Source organism: Gigantopelta aegis, chromosome 4 (assembly GCF_016097555.1).
Source record: "Gigantopelta aegis isolate Gae_Host chromosome 4, Gae_host_genome, whole genome shotgun sequence".
Taxonomy (NCBI): Eukaryota; Metazoa; Mollusca; class Gastropoda; order Neomphalida; family Peltospiridae; genus Gigantopelta; species Gigantopelta aegis.
Window position 1 is genome coordinate 52,064,591 of NC_054702.1, and position 14,973 is coordinate 52,079,563.

The following is a 14,973-nucleotide window of genomic DNA, read 5'->3' on the forward strand; positions in this document are numbered from 1 at the left end:
TCAAAATAACAGGAGTCATAAATATTGTATGAGGTACATCAAAAGTTACATTAAAATATATAACGTTGTACTGTTACAATAACAAGTTTAAAAAATAAAACTAGCCCATGTAAATAATATGTTTGAGCTTGTTTCAAACAGGCTGCAAAATATATCAAATCATTTATAGCAAAACCATTATATAAAATATTACTTAGAAATTTAAGGATACTTTCCATTTTGAGATGATATATATTTTATTTTTTTCAGTACTAAAACTCGATGATTAAATTCATATGAATTAATTTTTTCAATGTAAGAAATGCTATTTTTACAGTTGGTTTGGTACGAAAACAAAACCGATACTGTGGAAGTTTAATTCAAATTGGTTATAATCAGACCTGATTTTGTGATACAAAGACTACCTAGTGGGGTGCAAGGTGTTTACCTCCAAGAATAAAAAAAGAAGAAAAGAGCCATTTTTAGTTTATAAGTGACTTTTTCTTTTTGTATCACTGTGCACCGATTCTTTTTGGTTGCAGGGTTTAGGCTGAAGATATGGAGATTATTATATGAACTTGTGTGATTTTATGAAACGAGTATGAGGATTTTTTGTATTGCCCGAGCGAGAGCGAGGGTAATACATGAATCCTGACATGAGTTTCGTAAAATCAGTACGACTTAGAGAGTGTAATAATTTCTTTATTATCCATACTATTATTGTTGTTTTCTTTATGAATAACAAGACCCAACTCAAAACATTTCAGCCATATTCAAATGCAGTCTGAGCTAGGACTGGAGAAGCGACGTCATGTTATGATGTCGCTTCTCAAAATTACATCATTACACTTGTTATTACACGTGTGCTTCATATGATTATTATTAACTCAATTATGTCGAATCAGATGGATAATAACATATTAGCAATTTGGCAAATTTGCTATAAAAAAAATCGCCAAATTCAAGTTCATTTAGCCAAACAGCAAAATTGACAGTACATCTATAAACGATAAACGATTTTCGAATAAGCTTTTTGGTGAATTAGTGATGAAATATATTTTCCAAATTCCAACATTAATTCACATTGGTGGTTTGATGAGAGACAGCTTAAACCCTGATCCAGCTTAAACCCTGATCCAGAAGAATTGATGCATTCCCAGTATATAACTGGAACCATCATGTTCTGGGCTTTTTCTGGTCATCTGACGACTGTTTCACATTACCACCATTTTTCTGTTTACTCTTTGCTTGTATCTGCTGTTTGATTTGATGTATTTTTGACCGCACTATGTTGAGGTGTTGTTTTATATAATCTTCGTTGGGTGCCAGTTGTATCACTTCGACTAGACACTTTTCCGCCCTCAAAAGGTCACCCTTCTCCACAAACACAACACACAGGTTGTGATTGGCCTGCACGTTCTTTGGATCCAACTCAATTATAGTCCGGAAATTCTGCAGAACAAGATTTTATCTTCAGAATATAATGCGTCAAATTTTATTGATAAAACATTACTGATATTTTCTTCTTTTTTTTCCACTTTTAATATTGACGTGCAAATGGAAATTCTGAAGAACAAGATTTTATCTTCAAAATATAACATTGTCTAATTTTATTGATAAAACATTACTAATATTTTCTTCTTTTTCTTTACTTTTAACATTAACATGAAAATAATCATACTAAAATGTATTTTCCACCAACTTGAATTAATTTGAACTAAAATTATTATAGTATTATGTGTCATATCAAACCTAACACCTAACAATGTACCAACCTTTTCAGCTGCATCTAAATCCTTGAGGTGGTTTACATTGATATCCCCCATCAGAATCATGCCTTTAATGTGGTCGGGATGGTGCTGCAAACAAACAAACACAGTACTCATATACGATTCACATTATCATTTATGAACTGCAAACCTGGTAAAAAAGCACGCGTTGCATTCAACCCCAAATTGCAATATTTATATTCAAAATTTTTTTAATCGCAGATATTAACGGTTGTTTGCAAAAATTACACTTTGCGAAAATGTACTATGGTGCTTATTCACAAAAAAAAAAAGAGTCATAGTATTAATCAGGTTTACAGTAACTTAAGCTATAACAAATGCTAATATATCATGTTACATATGCATGAAGGCATAATGACACCCCAGCATGAAGAAGGAAGGCAAATGTTTTATTTAATGACACACTCAACACATTTTATTTACGGTTATATGGCGTCGGACATATGGTTAAGGACCGGTTAAGGACCACACAGATATTGAGGGAGGAAATCTGCTGTCGCCACTTCATGGTCTACTCTTTTTGATTAGCAGCAAGGGATCTTTTATATGCACCATCCCATAGACAGGATAGCACATACCACGGCCTTTAATGTACCAGTTGTCGTGCACTGGCTGGAGTGAGAAATGGCACACTGACGAGGATCGAACTGAAACTGAACGTGCATCAAGCGAGCGCTTTACCACTGGGCTACGTCCCACCCCAGCATGAAGAAATTAATGGTTAACAGGTATCAAAAAATGTAAATTAATTCATGAATAACATAACAGTATATAGAAAGCATGTCACAGAGTAGAGAGCTGTGGTATATGTTTTGATATAAAATATCCAAAAATACTGTTATATGGTAAGGAAAAAGACTAATAAAATGGTTACTTTTGTCTCATGGTCTACTAACTAGCAAAAAATAACTTTTACATGTACTTTCCCGTTGATAGAAGAGCATATACCACACTCTTTGATATATATCAGAATTGTGGAATTGGATACAACGGACAAAAATCTGATGTGCCCCCAAACGGTGATTGATCTTATGACATATGACACCTCAGCCAAACACTCTACCAACAAGCATTCTGAGAGTACTGCTAAAGCAATACCATGTTCCCTATCATGCCCAACAAAAATTTTGTATCTCATAAATTTAAGGGCCATAACTCTGGAGAAAAAAAAAGGGTACATTGAACTTGATCTGTAACAGTACATGATAAAACTATAAACAAAATTTCAGGTCATTTATCTTGAGGCGTTGAAAAAAAAAAAAACCCAGTCTGGAAAACACATTTTCATATCTCCTAAGTACAAGCTCTGTCAAAAATGGGTAAATTGTCTTGAAACTTGATCTGTAACAGTATATGATAAAGCTACACACAACATTTCAGCTCAAGATCTCAAGGCATTCTGGAAAAAATACCCGGAATAGGACGAATAGACAGATGGACAGAATGATGGAGATGAAACCTATTGTCCCCTCCGGTAGGGGATTAATAAGTGACATCCCACCCCCATGACAAGGGTTGAGTTAAAGAGTGCACCAAATGATTAGGACAAACCGTGAGAAGACTGTTCAGGTAGGGGATGGCATCAGCAGGTCTCTTCGCGTCATTCACCAACATCAGGGCCAAGTTGAACAGAGCGCTGCGAAAAGTTGGGTTCAGCTGAAATCAATAACGTAACAACAGTTACATAAAAATATTAGTCTTAGTAAACAAATATGTAATACATTGACAGTTTTTCTTACATTATTACAGTGAGTTTGTTTTAAAAATTCAACAAAATTCAGTCAGATCACCAAAAGTAAAGATCCACTTTGTAACTGTATGGTTATATACGGTAAACGTATGCGAGTTGCGTCCCTTAGGGGAAGTCGAATGTTCATCTGCGTTAAGTTTGGAACTGCGTTGGCCCTCAATGTTTTCACGTATTTCAATGTTTCACGTATTTCAAGTATTTCACGTTTTGGAGTATTTTACTTGCAAACAGTTGCGTACTTTTGTTTGTGTACTGATGCATACAGCTATGTGTTTTCGAGTGGACGGTTATGGTTCATGAACTGCGATGTTACATAAATGTTCAAACTTTCAATTTGTTGTTCTTTGCAAAGACAGAAAACAGGTATGAACTTAAATTGATTGCGAAACCCTTACAGCGAAACCCTTACACACTTCATTACTTCCGACTGTCAACAAGAGACTCTTTATATACTTTTCCACACGTTGGACTATCCGATAGCACATACTGCTACCATGTAGTATAGCAGTCATTAAGCACTGGCTGGAACATTAAATATCCCAATCCCGATACTGAAACCTAGCTGAAACTTTGCTAGGGATTTTTGAAACTATCTTAATGTTACGAAATTGTAAAATCACCGTAGGCTATAATGTCACTATAGCACATGCCATAGTAACGTCATAGCCTATGATGTCATGGAATCCATGTGTATGTAGTGCATAGTGTGTACTGGAACGATCACAGAGGAGTTTGGGAATTAATGTATTACGCATCACTCATTGTGCTTCAATTGATTTACACTCCATGCACTACTTACTATGTACACATGGATTCCTTGCTTGAGGATAGCTTTGAAATTTTGGACCCTGACTGGGGCATTTTCAGTGGAGTTCAGTACGTTTTCTCTTTTCAAGAATCCTTAGCCTTGTCTCTCTACCATACTTCACTCCCAGCCCATGATTCCAGAGACTTACTGAAACATCCCAACAGCTAACCCGTGGTTAAATCCTGTATTCCTATCATTAGCATACTAACCTCTATCGATTTCTTAAAGTTTTCCTCTGCTTCTACGAAATTGTTGTCATCCATACTAAGCATTGCAATATTAAAGTAAACTTGTGGGTTACTTTTTTCCTTCTTTAGACATCGTCTTAATCTGAAAAAAAATTGAGTCAATAAAAAATCTAGCATTTTACTAAACAACACTCTCATACTGAAAGATACTAAATAATAATAGCCAACTGGAGATTTTCTACAAACCTTAGTTCCAAAGAAGATAGAATATTCCCAAATTGATTAATTTATGGATCACTTTAGCTGAAAACCATGAGATTAGTTATGAAACTATTTAAAAAATACCGTAAGTTACTAGAATTAGAACTGGTGCCTAGTGAAAAAGTGAACAAGTGTGCAGCTGTCACCTAAAATATTCTTGCCAATTCGTAGCAAGGATTCTTTTATATACATTTTATCATAGACAGGATAGCACTTACCATGTTGTTTGATATACCATTAATCCAATGACTCACAGTGTTTCTGCCAGAAAGACATTTTTGGGTATGACACTATGGAATTGAATGCAACCACAGATTATACAAACCTTGTCAAGGCTTCTGGTCTGTGTTTGGGATCCCCAGTCTCTTGAAGTAAGATTGCTGAGTTAAACAACGATTGCTGAGAGAAAAAACAACCAAAATTAGGAAGAAAAAAAAATATATATATATATTTATCATATAATATCTTACATTTTCAGTGCAATCAAAGTATGTGATATTTTCAGATCACATACTTTAAGAATTTGATAATTTTGCAAATTAGATGTAAATTAGTCGAGGTCTCGGCACTAGGTTTATTGACATTTAAGCAAATGTACTTGGGTGACACTCCATGATTGACGTATGCATTCATAGTCATCAAATAAAAATATTTCAATGGCAATTTGACACTGAAAGCTGTCCAGTGTTCAGAAAACAAAAAACATTAGGCATAACTTTATTTTGATGTAAGGACATCCAAAATTACGTCATTCGAGTTTGACATCATTTCCATTCAAAAATACACCGCGCCACATATTCTTACGTCATTTGAATATCTAGTAATGGCGGACTGGAATTAAAGTTGCGTGTATAGTTTACAAAAACACGTTGTATTAAGCTTGAACTTATATGATAAAGAGATTATTACCCTCGTGTATTTCGGTATCATCAATATCATATATTAGGAATAAAAATAATGTATTATGCTCGCCAGAGGCTAGCATAATACAATTTTTATTCCTAATATATGATATTGACGATACCAAAAAACACTCTGGTAATAACCTCTATATATATATATATATATATATATATATATATTTATTTACAAAAAAACTGAAATAAGTTTCAGAATATGGTTTTCACACATCACTTGTTGACATAAAAATTGTATTAAAACCCCCCCACGAAACAGCCTCTATATACTGACCGAGGCCAGAGGCTGAAGTTGATATTTATTTTTTTGCACTCCATAAAACATCATATGGGTTTCATCACAGTGCCATAATTGTTTTATTACTTAAATCATTTAATTTAAAAAATAATTCTATAATTATGGCTATTTACATATTCATACGCTACTTCTCGTTGTTTAATTAGACATACTTACTTTTAAAATATCAACGTTAAATCTTTTTCTAAAGCAAAATGCGTACTCTAAATTTTATGATGTAAATGCTGTTTATAAACAATTGTGTGACGCCAACAGGAATGTGAAAATACGTAATGGGAACTATGCAGAATTGTGAATCTTTGTTTTTGAGCACCAGTTGTCATGATGAGTATTCGGAATAAGCAAAATCAGTAATAATGGTTGGTATAATTGTATAAAACAATAAAACACAAAAACGATATTAGAAGCAGCTGTTGTATTACACATAAAAACAGATTTTTTAAAATCTGCTTGTGCTATAATTATTTTATATGGCGGATAACTTGAAACATGATAGTAGTGACAAAGGTTTTCTTAACATTGCCTTCATTCTGAAAAATGATTATTTAAACGATTTAAAAAAAAAAAAATGCATTTATTGAATTAGAATAGGGATAACTTTGTTGTATCTGACCATTTGCAGACATTCACGCAGGTTTTACAGTAACAAATATCTGTTTTACCATCTAGGCTCCGCTGGTAAACTCAATTCGCGACTGAACATCTGCAAATGATCAAATACAACATAGATATCCCTTAAATACACAAACTAGGCCTATTTACAAGAAATCAGGCATTATGCAATTTAGTAAGCACAAGTATAATTGCACTGACATCATAAACAAAACATGTCATCTGTAAGATGCTACAATTTTGGAATTCTGTTGAGCAAACTGATTGCGCTTATTGGTCAATGCTAAGAGATTCCCCAAGTTACACTGGAAATAGTGCCATATGATTTATGGGTTCCAAAAAACCATAGGGCAGTGCAATATTATCTCAAATGGAATTACAAATCAGAAGTCATCTACACTATGCAATAAAAACGATTACTTACAAAATGATCAGGATCATACTTGAGTGCTTCTTCTAAATGAATCCTGGCCTCGGCCGGGTTTTTCATCTCCAAACAAACAACACCAAGCTGAACGGACAAGATAAATAAGACCACTCACAATTATTCTACACAGAAAGACATCAAAATAAGCTGTTTGTAACTATCTGTGGACTGTCTATTTACCACTGCCATGTACACTTTATTTTACAATTAAATCAACGTTGTGACAATTAATTTGAGCAAACAGTAATCACAAACACATTCTGAAACTCATTCTAGTACAATTAAATGGGAGAAAGGTGCTGGAAAATCTAGCTCACGTCCCTAGATAGTGAAGTGCCCTTTTCACTGGTCAGTTGGTCTGGTTATCTAGGCATTAGATTGGTGCTGCTAACTGTTGCTTATATCAAATGATACATAATATATATCACTATCTCAATTTTTATTTAATGAAAATTCACGCAGCTCACAAAAGCTTGCTACAAGGATTGATTGTCTTGAGACCCTTGAAAAACCATCTTCCCAGGAACGTAAGAATATATTGCTAGTTCGCGTTAAAACAATATATACAAGATATGTGGTGCTGGAATTGGCCAAAAGGCAAAAGCCAGTATTGAGGACTTTCACTACATTTGACAAATACAAATATTTTATAAGCCAAGAGTGCAACAAATAGTGGTTCCAACTCACATTATAATGGATGTCTGCATTGTCAGGCTCAATCTGCAGTCCCTGTCTGTAAACCTGCTTGGCTTCTTCCATTCTGAAGAAATAACAGTATTCAGGTACATTTTGTATTAAGCTCTTCAGCACTATGATTGGGCTAATCCTGAATAGGGATCTCAGTTTAGAAAAAACAGTTAACCTGAACTCAAATTAAGAGTGCACGTTTCCCTCGATGAACTGTACCAAACTTCCAAATAGTTAATCAAAAATAGTAACTGTTGCATTTTCCCATAAGTATTTAAAAAACATTATCTAAAAAGATGAAAGTGGACCTACAGTAATTGCAACATATTTTTAACTATAAAATTCATAGAAGTTTTATTAATTTAGAGAAGACGTTTCTAAAAGAAAAGAAAAACAAAGCAGCATTTTAAAATATTTCACATTAATAATAATAATATAATCATAAGAATTTTGACTATTATAAACAAACAAAAGATTACAAATTAACATTGAAAGCAATTACTCCACTAAACCCAAAGTTCAATCAGTCATTCATAAATTACGAATTAAAAATTGAACTGAATGTATTTCAGATAAATATCAAATCCAAGAATTAACCAATTTGATGAGCCTTTTTTTTTCTTTTCTTTTTTTGGCTCAGAAAAATCACAAATTTAGCCACATATTTTCAAACAGAATTCTAAACCCATGTCTTACCTGCCAAGTTTTACAAGAATGTCTCCTCTGTTGATATATCCTTGTATGTAGTCAGATCTCATGCTAATGGCCGTCTTCAGAAGCTATAATAAAATTAAAAAAATTCAATGATTTTCAAAAGAAAGGGAGAGGAAAATCCGACTGGTTGTGTAACAACACCTCAGCACCTTTTAAATTATGGCTATTTGTATCTAACATGATTACAACAAACCCAAAAACTAAAACAAGAGACTTAAACTACCATCATAGAGTCTGCTGTTATGAAAAAGCAGCAAGAGATATTTTATATAAATTTCCCTATCCCTATACTAGTCTTTAATGTAACAGTCACAGGTTACTGGTTGGGACAGGGGAAAAAAACCCAGTGAATGAATGAATGCTCTAACTTTTCCGTAAACACATTTATTAATCATTGGCTACTGAATGTCAAACATTTGGTAATTTTGACTATAGTCTTTAGAAAGGAAACCCACTACATTTTTCCATTAGTCGCAATGGATCTTTTATATGCATCATCCCACAGACAGGATAGCACAGACCACGGCCTTTGATAAACCAGTTGAATGTTTAAGGACACCCCAGCACAAAAAATATATCGGCTATTGGGTGTCAAACATATGTAAGTACACATACAAATAACAATTCAAAAATTTAAAATAAAAAAATAAAAATAAAATTATTTTTATTTTTGTTTTATTTTCCCAGAAATGTCGATAGTGTCAGGGATGGGGCCCTGAATCACTACCTTACAGATAATGTTGAACATAAATAAGTAAATAAATAAATAAATATTAAACTTAAAACACTGTGTAAAGAGCTGTGCAAAAAATACAACTATCACAAGTAGGTAAAATATAAATTGACGAGAAAATACAAGGGAATTTTTTTTTATTCAAGTCCAAGGGAGATAAACCCTACAGCCCACTGCACTTGATGCTAGTGCTCTACCACTATGCTGCTTCAACATAAAATAATTAAATTGCCATTATATTCAATACATTGTAACGTCATCTCACTGGTCTAGCCGTAGCAACATGAGTTTGTTCATTTATGGATGAACGTAAAAAAAAACATAGTCAGGGAACGTTGTATCTGATGATGTCACTTTATATTGGTACTTTGTCTTAATGAGTGTTATTGTTTAAAAATCAAAACATAATTCAAAATAAAATATGAACTTTTAGTGTTATTATTAGTAAGTATGTTTCAAATGTAATTATAAATATTGTCTGTTATTTCTTTTACTTTCATCTAGACAAAAAAAAATCATCCACAACCTTATGTGAGAATGACTTCGCCAATTCACACAATTAGCAGATGATTTTTTGTTGGAAAAACCCCCAGATGATCCTTAAAAACACCTGAAACAACAATGGCGAAAACAGTTTTCACTTACATCGTCTGCTTCTTCCAGCCTATTTGGGTCCTTGCCTATCAGACTGGCCAGGTTGAGATACACATTCAGATGACTTGGAGCAATGCGAGTCGTGTAACTCTTTCCTGTAACACAAATGAATAGCTGTTTATTCAAATTCAATTTCAAGATCTGAACTGCAGTAATACTAAACTGTTTACAACTGATGCCTAGATAAACAAGCACTCTTAGAGTACTGCTAAAGCAATAAATGTCCAAAAACATCCAAAAATTATATGTGGTATAGACAGACAGATGAAACCTATAGTCCTCTCCGGTTGGGAACTAATAACAATAACTTGTACCATCTACTTTAAAGTCCATCTACTCATCATGAATTAAACCAAGAAATATTTAATTTTCAATTTTGTCTGAAGCAGATAATTCATTAATTTGTAAAGATCAAAATATCTCTCTATTACTTTCTGAAGACCCCCCAAAGAGAATCATAGTACCAAGTTTCAGAACTATCCAATCAAAACTATAGGAGAAGATAGACTTCTAAATTTTTAATTAAATAAAAAATAATAAAAATTCTAAACTTCTAAAACAGCTCTCTACTAGGCTGTGAAGACCGCCCCTGAGAATATTTATAGTAAGTTTCAGAACTATCCAATCAAAATTCTAGGAAAAGATATATTTTTTAATTTGCAATGTTAAGTTTTTATGTAAAATTTAATACAAATTCAAAATTTCCAAAATGTCTCTCTATTAGTTTGTGAAGACTGCCCCTTTGAACCAAACACCAAATTATCAATTGTTATGACTTTCTTTTCATTAGGGGTGAGATGTAGACCAGTTGTAAAGAGCTCGCTTGATGCGAGGTTGTTTTAGAATCAATACCCGTCGGTGGCCCATTGGGCTTTTCTCATTCCATCCAGTGCTCCACAACTGGTGTAACGAAGGCCGTGGTATGTACTATTCTGTCTGTGGGATGGTCCATATAAAAGATAGCTTGCTGCTAATCGAAAAGAGTAGCCCATGAAATGGCAACGGCAGGTTTCCTCTCTCTATATCTGTCTGACGCCATATTAACCATAAATAAAATGTGTTGAGTGCGTTATTAAATAAAAACATTACAAAACAAAATTCTTTGCATTGATGCTATTACAACATGCCAGTTATTTGATCCTCCAAAACGAATATTCAAAATTACCAGGAAAGTATACATGTGAGAGTATGTATACTTAGATTTGGATGATTAAAGTCCAGTGTATGACTTTTACCTGGTATGATGGGTGGGAATAAATCAAGAGCACTCTGGTAAGCTTTCACAGCTTCGGCAGTCATGTTCAGTGTCTTGTACGTTCTACCAACATTCTGGTGGGCCCCAATGTCATCAGGCTGGACACTGGATAAAAAAAACCCAAACATAATTAAAACAAGAATTCAAATAACTTATGGTAATGACATCAATCATATTCAATATGTTGTACATTGTACCAACATTCTAGTGGGTACCTGTCATCAGGGTACACACTGATGGAATAATAAAAGTAGACCGCTCAACAAATTAAATTTTATAACTATTCAAATAAGCATTCTAAGAGTACTGCTAAAGCAATACAAATTTTGGATTACCTATAGTACGTTTCCGGGCAATAACAATGGGGAAAATGTGTAAATTGTCGTGAACAGTTAAACTTGATTTGTAACAGTATACAAAATTTCATCTCAATATCTTCAGGCATTGCAAAAAACCCCAACCCAAAACAAAGTCCTGGAAACAAATTTTCATATCTCCTTAAGTCCAAGAGCCATATACAAATATTATAGTTCAGCATCTCAAGGCATTGTGAAAAAACTCATACAGAAACCTATATGTGGGATGGACGGACAGACAGACGGATGTAGACAAAATAATGTTTAAATCTTGAGATATCGCTGTGTGGTCTGTACATAACTCTACAAACTGCATTCAAAACATTACGGGCCGAATTTACAAAGCCTGTAATTCCAATGTGTCCACAGACTTGAAATGAAAATAAAGGAGATAAAGCCGTAGGCCTGAGATCCATTCTGACAGCATCTAGAGTCAACATTTCAAGGTTTGCCCTAAAGAAATCTGTCCACAATCTATAAGATTTTAATAAGATATTGTATTAAATTATAACATATTTAATAGCTGTTTTATTTTAATGAATGGCCTCCTCCTTTACCCCTCCCCCCATAGCCATTCCACCCTCACCTACATGTACTTCATTAACACCTATATGATACACAGTACATTATATTTTTCCCTTTTATCAAAGAACCAGACAATGTATCCAATATACACCAGCAAGTGAATTACAACATAGTATATAATGATAATTATCTTATTTTCCTATGTGACTACTTAATATTTACACAACTTATTGAAAGGACTGGTGGAGACCTATCTTATTAAACCATAGATGAAGAGCTATACACTTATAATATAGACATGAATGAGAAAATAGACAATACACCCGTATAAACCAGTGTGTTATTGCAGGAGCTCAATTTGAACGTATAAAGGTCACTTGAAATACAATTACACACTCAATTGTGAGGAAATAAGCCAATAAATATGCAGACAATCTCCTTTTTTTCAGGAGGAAATAAAGAAGATCTAGCAGAATCATGAAATACAGGAGATTCTTTGAAATAAAGGAGATGTGGACACACTGAATGCTCAAAACAGGTGTTTAATCAACAAAAATATATGTAGTTACACATGTTTCTGACCCAAAACACCCAAGCTTTGTAAATCTCGCCCTATAATTTTAAGGAGCTAGACAGATTGAAAGTTCTAAAACTGAACATCAGCAACAAGAATATTCCATACATTTTTTGTGATAAATGATTAATCATTTCTTACCCAGTTTCAATCATTAAAAAAAATACAACACTGCCAACCTAACAGCCTTCTTAAAGTATTCCAGTGCATCCTGGTATCGGTTTTCTTTCTCCAGGGCATGGCCCACGTTGTTGAACAGTTTGGCATTTCGCTGGTTCACTTTTAAAGCTGCCCGGAACAATGAATATTCAGACTTCCTGAAATGAAGGCACAGAGGCATAGAACTAAGATCAGATTATTGGCATTAATTTTAATACCGAAACAGTTGTACTATTATGTTCTTCTGCTCCAATGTTTGATTGTTAAATGTCAAAACCTTCCACTAACTTAACATGCTGGTCACTCAATAAATGAGATCAGATTAGTATGTTAGTACTGAAACAGTTTTACATTTAGAAATTGTGTTGTTTTACTCCAATGCTTGGTGGTTAAATGTCAAAACCTTCCACTAACACAACATGTTGGTCACTTAGGAAATCTTGTTTGTTGATAAATGAAACCTGTTTTTAAACTGTATAAAAGGACTACCACATTTCAAGTGGAACCACCACCTGCACTCAAAGATCTTTGATTCTGTCAGGAGAGAATACTCACCAGTCGATGTTTCTCACAATAGTTTTTGTTCCATGACTCAACAACAGCAGTGCCATCAGCACATGTAACACCACTTTCATGTTCCTGCAACAAAAACAAGCCTTTGTTACACTAAAACAAAACAAGCCTTTGTTACACTAAAACAAAACAAGCCTTTGTTACACTAACACAAAACAAGCCTTTGTTACACTAAAACAAAACAAGCCTTTGTTACACTAAAACAAAACAAGCCTTTGTTACACTAAAACAAAACAAGCCATTGTTACACTAAAACAAAAACAAGCCTTTGTTACACTAAAACAAAACAAGCCTTTGTTACACTAACACAAAACAAGCCTTTGTTACACTAAAACAAAACAAGCCATTGTTACACTAAACCAAAAACAAGCCTTTGTTACACTACAACAAAACAAGCCTTTGTTACACTACAACAAAAACAAGCCTTTGTTACACTACAACAAAACAAGCCTTTGTTACACTAAAACAAAACAAGCCATTGTTACACTAAACCAAAAACAAGCCTTTGTTACACTACAACAAAACAAGCCTTTGTTACACTACAACAAAAACAAGCCTTTGTTACACTACAACAAAACAAGCCTTTGTTACACTAACACAAAACAAGCCTTTGTTACACTAAAACAAAACAAGCCTTTGTTACACTAAAACAAAACAAGCCTTTGTTACACTAACACAAAACAAGCCTTTGTTACACTAACACAAAACAAGCCTTTGTTACACTAAAACAAAACAAGCCATTGTTACACTAAACCAAAAACAAGCCTTTGTTACACTACAACAAAAACAAGCCTTTGTTACACTACAACAAAACAAGCCTTTGTTACACTAACACAAAACAAGCCTTTGTTACACTAAAACAAAACAAGCCTTTGTTACACTAAAACAAAACAAGCCTTTGTTACACTAAAACAAAACAAGCCTTTGTTACACTAAAACAAAACAAGCCTTTGTTACACTACAACAAAAACAAGCCTTTGTTACACTAAAACAAAACAAGCCTTTGTTACACTAACACAAAACAAGCCTTTGTTACACTACAACAAAAACAAGCCTTTGTTACACTACAACAAAAACAAGCCTTTGTTACACTACAACAAAAACAAGCCTTTGTTACACTACAACAAAACAAGCCTTTGTTACACTAACACAAAACAAGCCTTTGTTACACTAAAACAAAACAAGCCTTTGTTACACTACAACAAAAACAAGCCTTTGTTACACTACAACAAAACAAGCCTTTGTTACACTAACACAAAACAAGCCTTTGTTACACTACAACAAAACAAGCCTTTGTTACACTAAAACAAAACAAGCCTTTGTTACACTAACACAAAACAAGCCTTTGTTACACTAACACAAAACAAGCCTTTGTTACACTAAAACAAAACAAGCCATTGTTACACTAAACCAAAAACAAGCCTTTGTTACACTACAACAAAAACAAGCCTTTGTTACACTACAACAAAACAAGCCTTTGTTACACTAAAACAAAACAAGCCTTTGTTACACTAAAACAAAACAAGCCTTTGTTACACTAAAACAAAACAAGCCTTTGTTACACTACAACAAAAACAAGCCTTTGTTACACTAAAACAAAACAAGCCTTTGTTACACTAACACAAAACAAGCCTTTGTTACACTACAACAAAAACAAGCCTTTGTTACACTACAACAAAACAAGCCTTTGTTACACTACAACAAAAACAAGCC

The 14,973-nt window shown here is 33.7% G+C and overlaps 1 protein-coding gene across 1 annotated transcript in view; it reads right to left on the reverse strand.

Annotated features, from left to right (window-relative positions):
• Positions 1–751: 751 nt before the first annotated feature.
• The window catches only part of LOC121370711 (protein O-mannosyl-transferase TMTC3-like), a 29,003-nt gene continuing 14,781 nt past the window's right edge, over positions 752–14,973 (reverse strand). Inside the window, exons 10-21 of the mRNA XM_041496124.1 lie at positions 13,243–13,326; positions 12,708–12,845; positions 11,054–11,178; positions 9,810–9,913; positions 8,414–8,496; positions 7,718–7,790; positions 7,028–7,114; positions 5,102–5,175; positions 4,537–4,657; positions 3,321–3,425; positions 1,755–1,838; positions 752–1,431 (exon numbers count right to left, since the gene is read on the reverse strand). Of these exons, the coding sequence (XP_041352058.1) occupies positions 1,156–1,431; positions 1,755–1,838; positions 3,321–3,425; positions 4,537–4,657; positions 5,102–5,175; positions 7,028–7,114; positions 7,718–7,790; positions 8,414–8,496; positions 9,810–9,913; positions 11,054–11,178; positions 12,708–12,845; positions 13,243–13,326 (1,354 nt within the window). The 3' untranslated portion in view covers positions 752–1,155. The remainder of the gene's footprint in view (positions 1,432–1,754; positions 1,839–3,320; positions 3,426–4,536; positions 4,658–5,101; positions 5,176–7,027; positions 7,115–7,717; positions 7,791–8,413; positions 8,497–9,809; positions 9,914–11,053; positions 11,179–12,707; positions 12,846–13,242; positions 13,327–14,973) is intronic.